Below are 21,465 nucleotides of genomic sequence, written 5' to 3'. Positions count from 1 at the left end.
TGTGTGCCACGGCTGAGCTGCTCTCGGGACAGTGTCTGAGTCACTTAAGGGCGCTCCCTCAGCAGTATACACTCGACTTCAAAACCTCTGCCCTTTATGCTCGAACATGTCTGGGTTTTTGGCTCTCCAGAACAGCCCTACTGACACTCTTGGATTTATGGAACACCATACGCATGCTGTCTGAGGACATGGTGAAATCAGAAGCAGATTGCAGAATGGCAGTGCTTTCCAGTGAGAGAGAGTTACTTTCTGTGGTATCCACCAGGTTAAAAAATGAAAGAGACATGGGACGAATTTTGGATATATAAATGATTTCTTTGTTTTTATCTTTCTTCTTTTATTGTTTTGTTTCTTGGACTGGCTGTTTGGGAGTTTTGTAATTTTGCTGCTGCATTGTACTGTACTTACTGGAAAATAAACATTTGATGATTTGAATTTAAAAAAGAGTTCACTCCATTTCCTTATGTTTCTCCTCCGCAGGGCAAATATCGACGAGGTGGAGACGGAGGTTGTGGAAATCGAAGCAAAGCTAGATAAGGTAAGACAGTCCCATGGCATGTGCACTGTTCTCTGTGAACAAAGTTTTAATCATCTCAAGGCCAAACTTGACCTCACCAAAACGAGATCATAAACACAGTCCAACCCTTGTTATAGTAACCTACTAGCACAGGGGTTCTCAATCTGTGGGTCGGGACACCCAGGGGGGTCCCCACATGATTTTGAGGGGATCTTTAGATGCCAGTGAAGTGACAGTTTAAAGTCTTAAGGCCTCTTAAACCCTCTTCCTGCCAATACCGTAGACATAGGCCTATTGGCCTACAGCAATTAATAAATATCGCGCTCCCTGCCACTGCCGCAGATGTACGTTAATTGGTCTTTTATCGATCAAGTCATAATGCTACTCACATTAGCATTGGGTTGCTTGCTAGCCGATGATGTCAACAGCAGTGGGTCGTGCCATCTTGAACTGCGCACATGTAACAGAGAAATGGTGATTCCACTTGCAATACCTGTATGAGATGTTTGTGTTTACACACACCCTCAAAGCTGAATATAGGAAAACTGGTCAAATATTGATCAAATTGTCAAAATAATATAAGAAAGAGGCAACGTTTTTTTTCTTAAATAGCCTATCTACAAGCTCTGTGAGCTTGTAGATACACGCTCGGTGAGCTTGTAGATCTGCTATTTTCACAATATTTATCTGTGGAACCAAGTCAAACTAATTGTAATGCCTCAACTACTGCATTTGGAATTGTAGGGTGTCAGGGTTGTCGGGGTCCCCGGTTCAAATATGAGTTGGTATTTTGGGGGGTCACGGCCTGAAAAGGTTTGGAACCGGGAAGCAGACAAGCCACGCAATATATGGCTTCCCATGAGGCAGAGCTACTGTTTGTATAATTGGATTTTGTTTCGGTACGGTATCGGTGCAGGCGTAATACAAGCTTCTTGTGAAATGAATATATTACAAATGCAACCTATTATTGGATTATTATTAGTGTTGTCAGCTGTACATTACAGTATATGCTCCATAAGGAATAACATTATAAATCAGTATTGCAGGATTAAAGGATAATGGCTGTGAAAGTGCCACACTGCTGTCTAATTGTACAGGGTTTACAAACAAAGTGATTTACACAGTAACATCCACTCTTGCAGCAGGCCTTTCAAGGCTTTGATTAAACCCAGTCCCTTAGTAGCTCTGGAACAATAGCTGTTCAAATGTCGTTTTAATTTTAGTTAAAAAAAAATGTCGATGCTTGCACATAGAATCTAGTATGGTAAATATGCTAAACATACACATCAACTTGTAGCTAGAGAAAGAAAATATACCCTTACAGATCCATTTGGTTACATTTGTATATTGTAGTGATGGCCAAATGTTAACCATTCAGAAATTGGTATGGTTAACCATTAAGAAAACGAAAAAGATGATGCATTAACGAGCGTCAACAAGCATCAGCTGGACAGACAGCACAACACCTCCCCTCTGCAGTGCTTTAAACGGAAAGTCTAATTTCTCTCCAAAAGCCCTTAAATATGTTGGAATTATGGAACTTACACTAGCCCTCCCCCAAAAAACAATTAATCGTTAATTCATTGGTAAGGTCTTTCAGATGAGTTACAAATGAATACATGGAGACTGTGAATTTTACGTAACTTTGTTAACTTAACCGCTGAGTGGCACGACATTTAATCAATCTCAGTCTTGCTTGGCATGAGATGCGAGCCACCAATGACATTATCAGTCTTATCAAAGCATCCGGTTTCCCCTTAACGATGGGGCCAGATGTTTGGCCTCTAATGCTAATGTCACATGTCCATCTGCTCCGTTTGACCTTGAGTTACACTACGTGTCTGTGAGAGGAAGGATTAATCAGTCAGTCACTGCTCTTACATCATTTTTCGGAAACCGCTATTACGGTTCCTTTGGGCAACTACTATGAAATAGCCAAATTGTTCAGGACACTAAATTGACATTGTGTGATTGTGGCCTGGCATCAGTCACATAGTTGGTATTCTCTTGAGAGACAGTAACTGCAAAATGTAATGTATTTTTTATCACTTAAAAATGTATTAATTTTTGAACAATGACAGAAAAAGAAAACATACAGTACAAACAAACGTGAAAAAATAAAATAAAAGAAAATCGACATTGCGTTTCAAACCTTGCATCTTACATTACATATTTCTAGGCATTTACTGTTCCTCATTCCCCCATATCCATATTCATTCTGTTCAGTCTTAAATGTTGTCCATTTGGACCATTTGTCCTCCATTTGTTCTTCCTGTAGCCTCAGACGGTGTGTCAGTTTCTCCATGAGATGGATCTCCTGAATCAAATCCTCCCATTGTCCCTGTGTTGGAGGTTCCATCTGTCCCCATTTTCTTGTGATAGCTTTCTTTCCTGCCGCCAATAAAATGTTTACCAGATATCTATCCTCTCCTCGTATCTAGTAATCAAGTTTCCTAAAAACAAAACATCACAATTCCGCAAAATATAACGTTTATATTCTTTTTTTTTTATACATTTACCCAAGGTAGGCTATGTAACGATGGTGCAATAGCATATTGATAGAACAATATGTGCTGTTCTGGGAGTGATTTGAGGTTGTTTTCGGAACTCTGCATGAAAGACGCTAATCCAATTACAGGGTTTTGAAAATTAGATTATGTGCGGGAAAGAAAATCAGAACAAGGAACTTATTGAGCCAGTGAGGCATGCTGCACCCTGTCACTCTCATTGCAGATTACCAATGTTCTAAGCACAAAAATATAACTTATGAAGAAAATCCTGTTCCTATCCGTATAATATTTTACTAATTCACATTCTTTCATCTTTATCCGTATAATATGATAAATAAATAGATGAAGTTGTTTCAGGATGGCTTAAAGCAATCTCAGCCTTTTCATGTAGTGATTAAAAAATGAAATCTTGCTGTTGTAAAGTTCATAGAATGAACTATGATGCCAAACCCTAATTTGTTACACACTTGTCTTTATAGGATATTCTATTTGGAAAATGACTGGAAGAAGTCTAGATGCTGTAAATATTAGAGAAAGACATATCTTTATATGCTTTATAAAAGATCTAATATGAACTCAACCCGTTCCCGCCTAAGATTATCTTGTGATCCATCTGTGGGTCTCTCGACCCCCAGCTTGAGAACCGCTGCCCTAAGTGCTGAACATGCTGTGACCATATTGTTAACCTTGCCATGTGTGCAAATTGCAATGTGTGTACATGAATGTACAGCGCATTCATTCCCTGTGCCAACTGCCAAGTGCTTTTGAATGGGGTTTTTATGCTCTATCTCAACAGTGGAAACTAAGTATGTTTTATTGCTTGCGTGCGCGCGCACACACACACACACACACACACACACACACACACACACACACACGACACACACACACACACACACACACACACGACACACACACACATATTACAGTAGCATGACCCCAACTGCTGAAGCACTAATTCACTGATCTGCTTGTCTTTTCTCTGCATGAGCAAACAGGTGGGATTCCCCACTGTCCCTTCCCAGCACATTTCTCAGCCCATTCTCAGCCTTGTGGGGGCTCCTCTTGGGAATTAGTGAGAGGGACAAGGAGGTTTGCTCAGCCTCACGTCTGCTTAGCAGCTGGGAGGAAGTGGGACTTTGCTGGTGAAGAGGGTATTGAGGAACCCAGTCTGCCTTGAGAACACAGAGGGAGAGAGAGAAAGAGAGGGGGGAGGGGTGGAGAGGGGGGGGGGAGAGGATTGGAGAAGCAAAAGAAAGGATATTGGGGAAATAGGCTACGGCACATTTAACAAGTTCTGTGGTCAGAAGTTAACCCTTCTGACAGGCCTTTGTTACTGTAAAGTTAACCCTTCTGACAGGCCTTTGTTACTGTAAAGTTAACCCTTCTGACAGGCCTTTGTTATTGTAAAGTTTTTATTTGCACCAAGAAAAATGCTTTTTTTGCATCGACTGCAACACATTAAATCAAAAAGTTTCCACAGAAAACATTCATGTTCAAAGTTCAAGCCACAGCCCTAAATGACGGGAGTGTTCCCCAGGTTCTATGTTCCCCACCATGCAAAAAAGGTTCTTTGTTTCCCCCTCTTAGAATAAACCTAAACCAGAAACCTAACCTAGTAAGTTTAGTAATTGACTAAAAGTATTTTAGCAACTTAGTCTTAGTGTTACTTTTAGTATCAAATTCTGATTTAAGCTCAGTCTTTAAACAATCAATTGAACTTTAGGCCTGCCTAGACTACTTAAACTATCTAGTCTTAGCCAACTGAAAATGAACACTGGCATAAAATAAAATAAAACATAATTGCTCATGCTCAGACTCTTCAACAAAGATGGCAAAAACAAACCTTTTTTTGTTCTGTATTTATACATACGATTGTATAGTACAAAACACTGAAGTCCTTAAGTCCTGAAGTCCCACTTACCCTAAGGTAAGTGGGGAACATAGAACCTTGTGAACATACCCAGGGAAATGACCAGTATCTGACTTAAGTCCCCAAGTCCTGGTTAATATTGACTTCATGCTATTCTCATGATGATGTCATAGGCTAACATGTGTACCCCACCTGAGAATGTACACTACCACTGTACCACGCTCCATGTTACCACAGCTGATAATTGAATACTTTAGAAAGAAAACATGCAACTGTGTGACATGCATAATGTCCATGTGTGCTGATGACAAGCACATGCTTAAAAGCAGAAAAATAAGAGTGTCAGATGTTGCACGCTGGAAATAGATGTGAGAGGTTCGCAATAGAGCATCTGATGCAGAATAGTGTCGTGCAGAGCAGATTTCTCTCTCACACTCCTGACTAGGCACAGACGGACAGACCCAGTTTAGTTTATTTGAACATCTTCACAGAACAGATTCAATTGCATGGTTTACATCAGCAGAAAAAAAGAAAACAGCCCCGTGAAGGTGATCAAAAGGCATGGGCTGAAGCTTAAAAGCTTATTTGAGATACTCTGCATAGTTATCAGTTTAACAGTACATTAAATAATCAGAGACAAAAAAAAGAGAAAAACTAGACTGCCCGCCTCCTACAGTGTCAGTGACACACCTTAATAATTGGACATGTTCATATACTTGACAACATGTTATGCTACTATACAAATAAAGTTTATTATTATTACTGTATACTACACATGGACACAAAACACTTTGATGTTGTCCCTGGCACACCCATAACACATAACTAACTAACTAACTAACCCATCCCTCTCTTCCCTCCCCAGCTGGTGAAGCTATGCAGTGGGATGATTGAGGCGGGGAAGGCTTATGTCAACGCCAATAAGCTCTTCGTCAATGGGATCCGGGACTTGTCCCAGCAGTGCAAGAAGGACGAGATGATATCGGTGAGGCTCTGATGACGCTGGTCCAGTTTGTGTGTCCAATCTCTCCAAATCAGGGTGTCTGTCCACTAATTGTTGAGTTAACCATATGAACCCCAGCCTCTCTATTCTGGGACGAGCATCATTCAGCTCACAACATGTCGCGTTGCGGCAAAGAGAGTGTGTGTGTGTGTGTGTGTGTGTGTGTGTGTGTGTGTGTGTGACTCATGGTCAAGCTTGCACTACGGCATCGTCACTCTGCACATCACAAACCATACGATTTAATTTAACCCATGATGGTCTGTTTCTTGACACTCGAGAGTTAAATTGATGTGCAGGTTTTTATAGTGTAGTTGGCTCTTTGCTGACAGATGCAGACTCATTGCCGCTGACTTTAAGTGCTATTAAAAGCCTTCTTGGCTTCAACCTTATCGTGACTAATTCTGAGTTTAAACACAATTAAACTTGTGTTCGTATTTGTATTTTCCATCGTAAAAAAAAGGGAAAGTAGGAAAGAGAATCAGAAATTACATTTCCCGTTTTCTGTGCAACATTTGCGTAACAAAAACGAATCCGTCTAAATAAAAAAATAATAACTTTGAGGACATTAAGCAGTTTCCACTTTAATCAGCTTCCACTTAGTGTGTAGCCTTTCCATTTGGTACCACGCACGCTATGAGTCGACATTCCCACACAGTAGTGGCAGTAGTTTTGATTCACAGTACTGTACAATATTACAGTAGCACTTCTTCTTTATCTGCATAATGATGTACTTAAGGAATTGTCTAACGCAATATATACACTGAACGCATTGTCTAACGCAATATATACACTGAACGCATTGTGTGTGTGTTATTTTCATTGCAGGAGTGTCTGGAAAAGTGTGGGGAAAGTCTCCAGGAAATCGTCAACTACCACATGGTAGGTCCCCATATATGCCTGGCTAGCGTGTCTCTAGCCCCTTATCATCATCCTGTCTCCACATGCTAAGGCAGAGTGGCATTTATGTCCGTCCCACATGGGTCCTGTAGCCCCTTTTTTAGTAAATTCCCATGGGGTCCAGTTGACCTATATGTTAAGTTCAATCAACATGAGTTAGACTTTAATATATTAGCGCCCCTCACTTCACACGGTTGTGATTTTTAATGTCAAGGACCACAGTTGACCACGGACCCCCAATTGATATGGTTTGAAAAGAAAATCTCTGAGACCACAATCTATCTATACTGTAAAATCCGTACTGTTATTTTAACTATGAGGGTTTACACACATGCAACCAAATGGACCCATAAGGGTATATTCCATACGTCCAATGTCTGGTTTATATTCTCAAGACAAATCGGTCTCTTATCATTCTGTACATGACCATACATTGGCTTGATTATTACTGTACCTTCATTACCTTTTTCTTTGTTGTATTTTTGCACTCATTTAGTCCATAACTTATAAACTGTACATAATGAAATTATTAAAATAAACCGGAACAATAGGTAATCCAAGAGAATTAAAGAAAACGCACGGACCAAAAAGTTGACGGCTACCTCATTGACACAATGCGTGTCCCTCATTGCATGATTCTGCATTTAGTGAGGCTCTGATTGGCGAGTGCATTTGTGACGTAACACCACATCTGAATGGCATGCACTGCATCAGACCAGTTTTCAGAAAGTGGAAAACTAAAAGCTAGATTTTAGTGGTAAAAAGTGAACCGGCTTCAAAAGCATTTTAGCCGAGGATCCCTTGGAAACCCCAAGTTGAGAACCAGTGCCTTACAGTAGCTATACCACAGAGCTCTGATTCTTTGCAAATAGCTGTCAAAAAACAAGTCCACACTTTCTAAACATTCTCATTAGCTTCCTCACTGATCTTTTTAGCTTTTCGTCTTCGTTATCGGGTTTTTAATCATGCCGGTTTTTATGCTCCCACATGAATCGTCGGGGAGCTCTGCTACTTCTGTAGCGTTCCAGACCCCCTGCCTCTCCTCCTGCGCCTCTGTGGGCCTTTGATGTCCGTTAGCTTGAGCCCATTACGTGTTTGATGACACTTTTTTGAAGAATGTGAACAAAGAAACGTGATGGTAAACCACCACAGTCCAGTGTACTGGCTGAGAGGGGAGGTCAGTAGCACAAATGAAAGGTTAATGGCCTGGGTCACTGAGGCAAGCATGGATTAGCTTTAGGCCCTGTATGACCCCCAACATGTCATGCAGGGTCTCTAAAATGTGTTCATTGTGTGTGTGTTGTACATTAGTATGTATGCTATGAGACTGACCTGGTGCAGGTCCTTAACAGATGAGGCAAGGTTGAGTAAATGACATGTGCCACAGATATGTGGAGGAGCTAGTCACACTCATCATTGGTGCTAAAAGGTATAGTTTGAGTGCAGGATCACAGTCAGACAGGACACAGGAAGGAGGATGTGCATTGCAAGGCCCCCCAAGGCACTCGGATTCCCCTATCATTATGCCGGGAACCCACCGAGAAAGCATCACTCGCGCGCTTTCGTTGTGCATGCAGGATTTTTGCGCGACTGTTCTCGCAAAACCCGGTCACAGCGGGACATCTGGTCAATGCATTTTAATGAGAATGTGTGCGGACACACTTTTCTTTTATTTCACACCCCGAGCGGGAGATGAAATCTTCACGTGCGTGAGTGAATGCTGCATTCATTAACATGGAGCTCATGCCGATTGGCCTGAAATTCTACCAGTACATCACTTATTTAGAAGGACAAGCACACAAGTACACGATTGTGAAACTACTCATGAAACTTCACATATTAGATCCATAACTGAACATCTGACTGGAAACTTTGCAGTCAAGGTCAGTGAGGAGTCTTGATTAGCCTCTGTGTTGTGGCCCTCATAGTTTTTGTAGTTTATTTACCATAAGTTACATTTGAAATGCCTCTCAGCTCCTGTCAACAACACTGCCTTTAGCATTTTTCTGTCTATTTTCTTTATAGAGGGACAGACAGTAGGCTGACAGGAAATGGGGGAGTGACATGCAGTAAAGGCCGTCGGGATCGGGAGTCGAACCCGCGGCACACTGCCAGACTTGGACCAAGGTGCCTGGACCGCTGAGCCACGGCCCAGGCCCTGTCTGTCTGTTTGATTGACTGACTCACTCACTAACTAACTCTGTGGCTGTACAGTACTACAGTACCACACAGAGCAGGATTTGGCATTGGACCAGCTGGCCTGTCCACTGAAAGCTCAGCTGGGTGCTCCCCTCCCTCCCTCCAGTCCGCTCGGGCCCTGATTCTGGCTGGACATTAATACAACTGTCTCTTAGATGCCTTTTTTCTTTGTTTCTTTGATGTGGCAGCAGAACAGACCGGGGGGGGGGGGGGGGTTGGCAGCATGCATACTGTGTGATATTGAAGCGAAAAGGGCGATCTTCTGATGAGATTAAAGAGTTTAGAGAAATATTAATAATATTAGCGATTTATTTGTGCTTCTGCTGATTAGGGCGCCGACAGGCTTGTGATCCACAGATGATGTGGTAACTTATTAAAGGTCCTTGCAGTCAAATAAAAATTCAGAACCAACTTACTAACGTATTGAAATATTTAGCAGGCTACGCACTCGGGACACAAACTGGACCCAAACAATGAAAGAGTGCACATGCAAACTCCTGATTCCTGAATGTCGTCATAGGCAATGATGTATCGTCTATTTTTGCTATTCGTCGTGCAATGAAAGTGGTTAACCCATTTTGACCTGAGATCAGATTCTAAAAAAAATCTACATCTACGACAGTTTTCTGAAAAAGCTATGTTTCTATGTCGGTTGTTCTTCGATTTGTTTTAAATAGCAGACCTACAAGCTCGTAGCGTGCGCTATGAGCTTGTAGATCTGCTATATTTCAATAGCTAAAGCATAACATAATGCTAACACCAAAAGGGGTTCCCGCCCCAAAATGGGTTTTAACACGTTTCAGTGTGGCGAAAATGGAATTGCCCACGTCAACCACACGTTGGAGCAGATACGTGGCCATGCGCTCATACACATGCATGCAAATTGCAGCATCCAATGAAAGCAGAGAGTCCTGGCCCTTGCCTCGCTCCTTTTCCTGATACAGTTTGGTTCTCTTTTCGCCAGTCCAATACCACACAGAACAGAACAAACAGCCCCCTGTTATTTTCTTGAATGTCAAATGTAAGCCAAGTATAGCTCCTTTCACTTCAACCACATGTCTCTGCTATTCCAAGGATTTCACAATAGATTCTCTCTCTCTATCTCTCTCTCTCTCTCTCTCTCTCTCTCTCTCTCGCTCTCTCTCTCTCTCACATATGGACAGGGACGTCCAACCGAATCAGGCCAACATTTAAACAGTCACCGTCTAATTCAAGCGTGAAACACCATATGAATACTCGATAAATTATTGACACACTTTTGGCTCTCTTAACATGCATTAGAAATGAGTGAAGAGTGGAGAGACCGACAGGGATGCCAAATGAGGCTTACATCTGGAAGTCGCTAGGACTTAACCCATTTAGGCCTGACGTTGAAATTAAAAAGATTTAGAAGATTTCTTTTTTAATTTAGAAATAGCCACCATCTTGTAAATATGCACAATAAGGGTCCAGACACACCCAATAATAAAAATAGGTATTCCGTTGAGTCTATCATGGTCAGAAACCATGAAATAGACACCAAGTTTGCATTTCTAGCTCATCTCGTTCAGAAGTTGGAGCCAAACCGCTAATATTATGGCCGCCATATTTTGGCATGGAAACTTGCAATACAATTATTTTCCGTATTTATATCATTGATCAACCTGTGAAGTTTCGTGGAAATATCCCTCATTTTAAAATTTTGCCCTATTCTATTATAACTAATAGGGGCTAATATTGAGGCAGCCATATTGGATTTCCAGCAAAAAAATGACCGGGTTGTCCATATAGGTTGTGATCCTATAGATCCATAGATATTATTTCTGGTGGACAACCTTTGAGGTCATGGCAAATGCAGTTTTCCTAAAAGGGTGGTTTGCCCCCTGGGTATGAATAGACAGCCACTGAATAAGCAGCCTTATTTAGATTGACAGCTAAAGATGACATGACATCACTCTGTGTCCCAACATGCCACCGGGAAAGAGGGGGAGATGGCGGCACAAAGTGCAGATGATAGTAGTCCTATTGTGGTCGAGCATGTTCCTGCCCCATTCCTGTCATCTGATATCAGGTCATGTGGGATTAAATGTGTCACGTTTTCCTCGCCTCCCTGTAGATTACAATTGTACAGTTCTTCAAATCCATTCACACCTCGACAACGTGTTGATAAAATATCTTTATTGGATTAAATCCCAAATGTGAGTGTATCATTAATGTTGACATTATAGAATATGTTTTGATAGTCATTCTATGCACTCCAGAACATCACATGTTCACATGATCCTCTTTCACAGCAAAATCGTGAGTGTTACTTTAATACTGAGAGTGTACAGAGAGCTCAGTGGCCTTGTGGTTAGAGTGTCCGCCCTGAGACTGGGAGGTTGGGGTTCAATCCCTGGTCGAGTCATACCAAAGACTCTAAAAAGGCTCTGCAAAGGCTACTTACTTACAGAGAGCACCTGTGGCATATTAATGCAGATAAGACTACAATATATGCAACGGCAATTTCCACCAAAGTGAACCTATAGTAGATCTGGTTCTGGGCTGCCGCTAGTGTCGGTTCATGGTTCAATTTGCAATAGCCAGTTAGCTTTTCCACAGGCTAGAGAGCCACGTCTGTATAAAGCACAACAACAATGGCGGACTATACATTGCATCAAGTGTAACTACTGGCTTTTGCGAGCCTTTTAGACCCATGCTGAAGCTCTGTTGTTGTTGTTGTTGTTGTTTCACAAAGTTTGAGTTGGTCTTGGTTGGTCATGATGATCCTGCCCCAGCTAACACACAACTAGAAAGGTTGTGCTCCTCGGAGCACAGGTCTCCGCCAGGTCGGGTTGCCTAGTCGGGGCCTGCAAACTTTGGAGTCAACAGCCAGTTGGAATGGCCACAAAGCAGATCCAGGAAAGGGCCCAGCATTTTTCTGCACGCTCGCAGACACACACACACACACACACACACACACACACACACACACACACACACACACACACACACACACACACACCTCCTTTTTGGTTGATTATCTGGTACCAGGGCCGAATCTTGACACCCAGGTGTTTATGTGTCCACCACGCTGCACCGAATGTCACATGTGACATTCCCTGATGCCACAACATCTCAGTTCTCACTCCATTTTGTAGGGGCCTGTTAAAACCTCTTCAATCCTATACTTAGTTGAACATACTCCCAGGGGCGCGACAGTACATAGGCCCCCCTCCTGCTTTCACTCTACACTAAATATCTTTGTGGTATAAATAGTCGGTCTACAACGCTTCGGATTGTTGATTTCTATTTTCGGTGAGTGTTCTGCCCAGAATAGGGATGCTAGGGTTCAAGTGGTTCAAATTGCGTGTATAGCCAAACAAATTGACCACACACGCACAGTCAAGAAGACAGGCCTGCTGTGTCTTTGCCGTCGGGCAGACAGATTTACGGTGACAGGGGGTGGGAAGACGGCTGCCTCCCTGACATGTAGCTCCATTCAAGAGCGATCCCAGAATCCCTTGGAAGCTCCCGCTCACATTAAAGGCAGTATATTTACCCTCTCCGATTTGCATATTTGCAGCCAGCGTTGGGAGACAGACTCTGGGGTGTGACTGAAGGAATTCCTTTGTTCATTAATCAAGTGCAGGGGAGGAAAGACGAAGCATGCAACAGGAAGCGAGGACTTACTCTCTAAAAATAAAACGTACCGCCATCTCTTACCATCTCACATAACCTCGAATCAAGGATCAGAACGAAGGGGAGAGATAGGCAGACGGGAGAGATGCGGAGAAAGAGCGATAAAGTGATGGGGGGGCGAGGAAGAAATTATGGAAGTCATGGATATTGGGGAGTGAGGGAAGAGAAATATAGCAAAGTAATTATAGTATAACAAAATTAAATGGTCTTAAATTACGTATCTTACGTATGTGTCATTTATCTATTTATACAAGTGAGAAGTTGTACCCATACTCATTCTTTGTGCTCTATCTCCGACCGAACCACACTTTTACCACACATCTCTATATGCAAAATAAATTCGCCACGCTCCCCGAACTGACATAGGCTATTTTTTAGCCGTTCAAGTGTCTTATTACTTTCATAAAATATTACTTTTATGAAACACGCTGTTATTGCTCAACGTCAACAGCCTACGTCACAATCGTCATGTTGGCGTCTACCAAAATCGTCATGTTGGCGTCTACTACGCCAACTACGTTCACTTAATGGGGCCAGTCTTTCACAGTGACACACATGTTACATGAACCACGCGCCCGGGATGGTTTCTACCCCTCAATGTCGTATTTGCTGCGCCCTTCTAATGCTGCGCCCTTGCCACAACACGCGAGAAACAAGGAATTTAACCACGCTACTTGCATACACTGCAACTCGCTTACAATTCGCAAACCTGGCAACCTGCCTGCCCTGCCTCATACGTCACCAGCTCCGTCGAGCTCAGAATCTGTCGCAGCCATCTTGCTTTCCATTTCGATGGGAGAGTGGACATTTAATGCAAATAAATTATTTATAGGTCCAGCAAGCAAATCATGATGGTCTGTTTGTGCTCAATAGGTCACAATCACATTCCGAATTTAGGTGTTGTGTTTTGTATGACATTTTCCCCAGTAGTAGTTTCATATCTATCTCAGCTTTTGCCTGATAGCACACATGCTAACGTTAGCAGCATTTGATGACAGGCTGCCACTTGCCGTAGCAACGTACAGTGTGCGCAGATGGGAGAGTGGACATTTAATGCAAATAAATTAATTATAGGTCCAGCAAGCAAATCATGATGGTCTGTTTGTGCTCAATAGGTCACAATAACATTCCGAAATTAGGTGTTGTGTTTTCTATGACATTTTCCCCAGTAGTAGTTGCATATCTATCTCAGCTTTTGCCTGATAGCACACATGCTAACGTCAGCAGCATTTCATGACAGATTGCCATAGCAACATACAGTGTGCGCAGACCTAACATGAGTTGCTTACAACAGAAACACACAGCCTTTTAACCACGCTACTTACACACAACAGGTCGGGAGTTATTAAACCGAACGTGGACGCTGTTTCAGTGTTACATTTGCTGCGCATATCGGAATAATTGTAACGGCATGCATGATAAATGTAACAACGCTAAAAAACACCATTAAACATATCGTTTTCAGCTTAAAGCAATTATATTTCATTGAAGCAACTCCTTAGCATTGTTTTCATACCATGGATGTGATAAGAAAATGTATCAAACATAAGGGAAATATTAAATAGTATCGGGTGTACCAGTTTGGCCATTTCTTTTTTTTCAATGGGCCAATACATTGATTAAACAAACGTTTGATTGATTGAGTTGTACAATGTTATACAACCCTAAACTAATTTTAGAATACACTACACAATACAATACAATTTGACAAAACAATGGTACATTTCCAGCCATTCAATTACATTCCCTTGCTTGAAAGGAAGGAAGTAAGGATGCATCTTAATACAGGATCCAGCAGCATCTTAATGATCTCCCATCTAGAACTGGAAAAACAACATTCCTCACCTATAGGCCATCCTTGGGGTGGGGAGGGGTGCTACTGTAATTGTTGCAGTGGTCAGGGTGCTTAAGTGGGCAGATACTGTAACTAGCCAGGGGTGCTAATGTCATTGTGCTGGGTGTGGTCAGGGTGCTTAAGTGGGCAGCTTAGCTACTGTAACTAGCCTATTTATTTGTTTCTAATGAAGAACATAAGCATGAACACATCCATGTGGATTTTTATTCACCAACACCAAAGACAAAAATTGTAGCACACATATACTCCAGGTGTAAAATTATACGCATTTTGAAGGTAAACACTTCAAACTTCAAACTCCTGGCCACGTAGAGTACGTTGCTGTACACATACTGACGCGATGGCGTCATGGTGGCGTTGACCAATCAAGATATAACGTCCATGTTACAACCGTGAAGCGTTACAACCTTTGCGGCTCTCCCCTACATTTGTTACTAACATTAGGTTGTGGCGAAGTAGAAACGTGGCCAGCAGATACTGTGTTTTGGACAAACAGGCTAGGTATTGGTGTTGATTTGGGTCAACTGGACAAACAGCGTGGTGTTGTTTTGTGTCTGTGTTTGTGTTGGAGCGCCTCAGTGTGGCCGTACAGGTCATGTGCAACCTCTTCCACAGAGAGATGGAGACACTAAATCTCAGCTGGACAAACATGTTTGCATGCATGCATCGCTGCCTTGCATGCTGTGTGCTACTGTTGAGTCTGTCACTTACTTTGACTGATTTATGGCATTGTCTTTCTGTTAAAATCCAACTATGTTAATTTAAGAACTCTGGGCATATAGGTCATTGTTTATTCACTGTGCACACGTGTAGCCTATTGTATGTCAGACTGTATGTCTGTCCCACAGTCACAATCCTTTAGTACTTAGGCTGTGGAAATATTCAGGACAAAACAATGGTACATTTCCAATAACCCATTCGTTACTACATGTGGAGTCAACTCCCGCCATTTATTTCTTCCCATAGTGCGTGGCGAAGTCGCTCTGGGATGAGTGCGCGCGTAGCGCGCACGAAATTCTAGTGGTACACATACCTAAAGCATGTCTGGTGAATTTTGAGCTTTAGCGTGTCAAGTACAGATCTATTCCAACTTTGTTGTAACAAGAGAAGAGCCTGAGGCCCTCAACAGCCCTACATGTGATTCCTCACATGAAACCTTGTCAAAATGCCAGGGACATTGCACTGCTGGTACTTTCATAGCGTTCAAAATTCAAATCGTACAGTAATTCATCCCTGTCCATGACTTCATCATATTGGATTACTCAAGCCAGAGACGGGATGCACAAACCGTCCGCAGACGCTGCTAATTACTCTTGTCCACCACCGCCGAGTGCAATGGTTTCAGTGCTGAAAGCCAGGGCTCTGACATTTTGTCTGGGGGTTTGCACGCAGCATCGGATGCAGGCTCTGCAGTGTCGTCACACACGGTACCAAAAAGCCTGCTCTCCTCCCACTCTGCTTCCACACTCTCCTCCTCCTCCTCCTCCCAGACTCCCTCCCTTTCTGGCCGAGTGACCTATTTAGCAGCAGCACTGCATGAGCAGCCACTAAGGAAGGACGTCCTCAGAGGGAGGGAGGGAGGGAGGAGGGGGTGGGGGGCATGGTGAAATTGAAATGCAGACCATGGTGTTTATGTGTTACATTGGGTCTGTTTCACTCTCTGACATTGTGCATCCATGCCGTTTTGCAGTCATGAAAGGGTGTTTTTTTCCCCTTTACTGTGCTTTTTAAAAGTCTGGACTTTAGCACCCTCTGTTGGTTGATAGCATTGCCCCCTTGGTCCTTTCTTATTCCATTGGATGAGGAATTACCAAATTACCATTATGTTCAAATTAATAGTGATTCTATGAGGTATTTTATTCCATAAGATACTAATAAGGGGGGAAAAGAAGCAGAAGTCCTCCATTTGTACGATTGCCTTACAATTTAATATCAGCTTCAAACAAATGGCTACATACAGCACAATTCAGTGTAGATTCAGCCTGGGAATTAACTTTGGGATTAGATTTCTTAGCATTCCTTCTCATGGTCGATGTACTAAGCATAATTGTAATAATCAATCATTATAGTGTACAATATTTGTTTGAAAATATACCTCCTTGAAAATTATAGCCGCTCGTAACAAAATAATTGCTTCTTCTGTTTTATTTCAGATTCTATTTGATCAAGCCCAGAGATCTGTCAAGCAGCAATTGCACAACTTTGTAAAAGAGTAAGTAGACCTCAAGATGTGACGTTTCAAAATTCAGCAAGGTTTTGGAGTTCAGCTTGTATAAAACATTTAGCACAAGTTCCGCATTTTAAGGGGCTAATCGGTAGCTTCCTTTTTTTAACTTTTAACCTATTTCTGTGGTCTGAAATATTAAAAGGTTAGACCTCTTTGCAGCCCAAATGTCTCACTCCCATTTTCCATCTTTCAGGGATGTCCGGAAGTTCAAGGATACCAAGAAGCACTTTGACAGGGTCCGTGAGGACCTGGAGATAGCCCAGGTGAAGAACGCCCAGGCCCCCAGGAGCAAGCCTCACGAAGTGGAGGAGGCCACCTGCACGCTCAGCATCACCCGCAAGTGCTTCAGGCACCTCGCCCTGGACTACGTTTTGCAGGTCAGTGAAGATAACTCTCATCTACCGGACCGACCTCATTCACATGTTTTTTTTTCCCTCCATTTTTTTTTTAAACGCAATGAGTGCCACCTGGTGGACAGAAGTGGTGGCGCTTTGGTGCCACGTGATGAGAAGCAATCCCACTAGCGCAGACACAGTGCAGACGAGGCCCCAGCAACCGTCCGTAGCAACCGGAGCGCTTCCAAAAATGGAAAAATTCAACGCCTTAGGATGAGTACACTCGTCTAAAGCACCTCACGTATTTATTTAATTGGACGAGTATACCCGTCCTTAGCATCAAATGTGTTGATGAAAATAAAATTTGCCCAAAATAATGATGCCAGAGATACTGAAGATAAGAGATTATCGATTGAGATTAAATTAAGTGACATAAAGGGACAGACGGACAAATCATGCCAGTGGAGATGGTGAAGTATCCCAGTGTTTCCGGGGGGCCTGCATCGATGTCCATGAGTCCACCTACAGTACATGTACAGTACGTGACACTACTGTCACAGAGCCCTCCCTGGTCTATTTTTATACACCGTGGCTTCATTCTGCCAGTATGCCGTGCCCTCCTCATCGTGACCATAATGACTGCCTGTGGGAACAAAGACACTGATTCAGCGGGGTATGATAACCCCCCCCCCCCCCCTCCCTTTCCATTCGGCTGTCAAAGATTTGACCCTTTCAAGTCTTAATCGAAAGTGTCTCAAGGCAGAAGCAGATGCACAACCTCATACAGCGCATGGTCTTATTTGAGATGTGGTGCCCTATCTCGCCTTACCCATTATCCCTAAACTTTTGTATTATTTAAAAACGTTTTTAAATATTTCAAATAGCCGATCTACAAGCTCACAACGTGTCAATGTAGACTGGCTAGTTGAACAATTTCAAAATGTTTTTCAAAATGGTAAACTATGACCTACTAGGTTTAGGGATAAGGGGTAGGGCGGCGCGCAAGATAGGACCCATAAGGCTCCATTTTCGTCGCCGCGTTAGCGTTACCCGCGACCCTATCACTTCCTTGTGTCCATTGTGTTTATAATATATGTCTAGACAAAGAAGTTATTTGACTTAAGTTGGGCCAGCCATTGTGCGTGATTCCATTTGCTCGTTCCGTTTCATCACCCCATAGCGCAGCAAATGGGGAAAATTTCATTTTCGCTTTATAACGTTCCGTAGAGACGGCCTACACTCACAATCTACTCGGTATATACCAAAATGAAAGCTTGAATTTTGATGATCACACAGCACTTTGAAATGTTAAAAACGAGCGAGATTTAAGCGAGTTGTGACTCAATGAAAAGACGAGTGTTCTTGGCTCTGTGCACGGTGGGGAATAAAATAAGAAAAACGGCACTGGGCAATTGCACTGGGCAAGTGTGTGAGCTCCCAGCACACACACATACTGTATGCATAATGTAACGGGTAACTGAGGTATTTTAGGGATTTAGACAGGGTGTGGGGGGAAACAGTGACACTATTTCGTGCTCTGAGCCACAGACAGACCCAGCCAGGGACACACAGAGTGGTTGCACCACTTAAATAGGCTGGTATATATCCACTAGAGGGCATTGCTCAACAGTCTGTAATAATATCACAAAACATTTGACATGCTAAGAGCACAAATTCCTATCATATGTGTAGGAGGCAGCTATTTATGTTCGTGTGTTGGCACGTTAATTTGTAGTTCTGTGTCTAGACACTTGGTGGCTGGCATTTAATTAACTTTAATTAATGTCCCTGTGCATAGGAAGCACAGGGACACAGGTGCGTTAATTAGTGTGGGCAGTGAAGTGAGTCAGTGAAGTGGAGCACACCAGACAGATGACAAAGACACCGAAAAATACGGACAGAGTGAAGAAATTCAAAGGAAACTACTTAAGTTTAACGGGTACATTCTTATTGTAGTATTAATGTGCAGTGCTTCAAAAAGAACTACAGGAATATTGATTGAACTTTGTTTGTATATCATCTGGGTATAGAACACTCCCTTTCCTGTGCATGTAATGGCGAGGTGTAGATAATTGAATTGATTCCATGTTTACATTAGACATAATATTTGCTCATTCACATTCACACCTTCCTCTCTCTGCAGATCAATGTCCTCCAGGCAAAGAAGAAGTTTGAGATCCTAGATGCAGTATGTACCATCTCCATCCTGTAGATGCACAGACTAAAGTATTACAATCTGACAATTAATATGCAACACCTGTGAACATCTCTTGAATAACACAATCTTGTCTGTCTTCCCTAGATGCTGTCATTCATGAATGCCCAGTACTCACTATTCCAGCAGGGCTACAACCTCCTGGATGAGATTGACCCTTACATGAAGAAACTGGCTGCTGAGGTGAGCAAAACACCCAGCTTCTTGCTCAGTGAGCTGTATTTCAGGCCTTGGGCAAGAAGGCGTGATTGGCAAATATTGACAGGGCCATTTGCAAACCAGTGCGGTTTTGTTTGTTGATGTGATATTCCGTTCAACCACTTTCAACCTGCTGGCATCCCTATTTTTGTGTCAAATCACTGATGATGTTTTTTTTTAATAGCAGATCTATAAGCTAGCTCACTGCTTGTTGATTGCCTATTTTTGCATGACACCAAGTATACAATTGTGGCTTACGTAGTTAATACTTTGGAGTGTCAAATGTTAAATCCATAAACGTACAGTATGTACCGTGTGATAAATTAAAAAGATTAGAGCGAGCTGCATCCATCTTTTACCAATATATTTCAGATGTTGTGCATTGTGTTAATAAAGAGCAATGCTGTTTGCACAGTGAGCACAGTGCTGAAAAAAAAGCAAGTCGATTCTTCATTAACAAACATTGATCAGACATTGATCATTATAGGCTTAAACCTCTGCTAGCCTAAACCATGCTTCTTGCTTACCCGCAATCACTTTAGCCCTCATGTAGACATTCTTCCCTGAGAATTATTTAGAATAATTCCAAAATGATGAACTTCCCTGCATGAGCCTTGGACGGAGCAGCACTTCATTATCAGTGATCTTGTTGTTGTGGCGGTGTTTTCAGCTGGACCAGTTGGTGATCGATTCAGCGATGGAGAAGAGGGACATGGAACATAAACATGCAACGATACAGCAGAGGGTGAGTTACTGCACTGATAAATGTGAATGTAGTACAGTCAATCAGGCGATTCCAGGTGTTATACACAGCAGGTTCACTTTGCCTATGAAGTAGTGCTGCCAACGAATATTCTATATCCGAATATAGATTCGAATCAAAAATAATAATTAATAACCGAATATATAAAATTAAGGTTCGAATTAAAAATAATAATAAAAAATGTTTTTTTATTTATTATTATTATTAGTTTTCGGTGCCATGGGTAAGCGTTGTGACTTTTGAGCTTGTAGATTAGTTATATTTGCCACGCGACACGCCGACAACGGCATACATTGAAGAATAAAACAGCTGCCTCGCACATTTCCTAAACACAGACTATACAGCGCAGCGCAGCGCAGTTCTGATTGGCTGCCTCGTCTCTAGCCATGTTGCCTCAGAATTCTTTAGGGTCACTAATTTGAGCATAACAGCGGAGAGCAGGCGCTAGCCAGCTAAAAAGTTTCATAACGTCGGCAGCAGACCCACAGTCCACAGATAATAATAATGCAGCAGAATTAACACTGCCTCCGTGCCTCGTTTTGATAAGGCTGTGTGGTAGGATTGCTCATTTAAGAAAAATGTTTTACTGGAGAAGGGAGAATGTATGCGTTCCGTTCCATCTCAGTTTTCAGCAACACCAATGCGCGGAGAGAGAGTTGCGCCAGCAATGCAATCTTAAATGTTATGTCTCAGGTTGTATTGGTGTAAATATAATTATTAAAAAATCCGATTGGCTCGAATTGAAATCCGAAATCCGAATGGCTCGAATTGCTCGAATCCACGTGGGTTTTTAAAACGAATATCCGAATCCAATTTTTGGACAATTACGGCAGCCCTACTATGAAGCTGAACCACATAAACCCTAGCCATCCCTTCTCCGGGAGGAACATTCACAGGAAATAGCAGATATTACAGTAGATCGGCTATGTTCGGTGAAGATATTTGGTACCCTTGGGAATCTGGTCAACAAAGCCTTAACTATCCCCTGGGAGTCAAGCCAACCAAGTATACTGTACGTTCTGTATGGTTTACAGTAAAGTGGTTAATTTGTTGTCCATATCTACAAGCTCACAATGTGTCACAGAGCAACACCCCCATACGATAAATTATCTGGCTTATGTTTTTTCATACATGTTCCTGGTTCCTGGTTTAGTCCGATAGACGATAGTCGGATAGATGTAGATATAAATGCGTGTTCAATTCAGACCAAGTC

General features: G+C 42.3%; 1 protein-coding gene across 1 annotated transcript in view; it reads left to right on the top strand.

Annotated features, from left to right (window-relative positions):
- The window catches only part of acap3a (ArfGAP with coiled-coil, ankyrin repeat and PH domains 3a), a 69,204-nt gene that overhangs the window by 25,796 nt on the left and 21,943 nt on the right, over nt 1-21,465 (top strand). The window contains exons 2-9 of the mRNA XM_080764349.1: nt 481-538; nt 5,766-5,885; nt 6,729-6,782; nt 16,668-16,726; nt 16,935-17,118; nt 19,220-19,264; nt 19,379-19,474; nt 20,160-20,234. Of these exons, the coding sequence (XP_080620475.1) occupies nt 481-538; nt 5,766-5,885; nt 6,729-6,782; nt 16,668-16,726; nt 16,935-17,118; nt 19,220-19,264; nt 19,379-19,474; nt 20,160-20,234 (691 nt within the window). The remainder of the gene's footprint in view (nt 1-480; nt 539-5,765; nt 5,886-6,728; nt 6,783-16,667; nt 16,727-16,934; nt 17,119-19,219; nt 19,265-19,378; nt 19,475-20,159; nt 20,235-21,465) is intronic.

Source organism: Protomyctophum bolini (assembly GCF_963924005.1).
Source record: "Protomyctophum bolini genome assembly, chromosome: 5".
Lineage (NCBI taxonomy): Eukaryota > Metazoa > Chordata > Actinopteri > Myctophiformes > Myctophidae > Protomyctophum > Protomyctophum bolini.
This window is presented reverse-complemented; position numbering and strand designations above follow the sequence as displayed.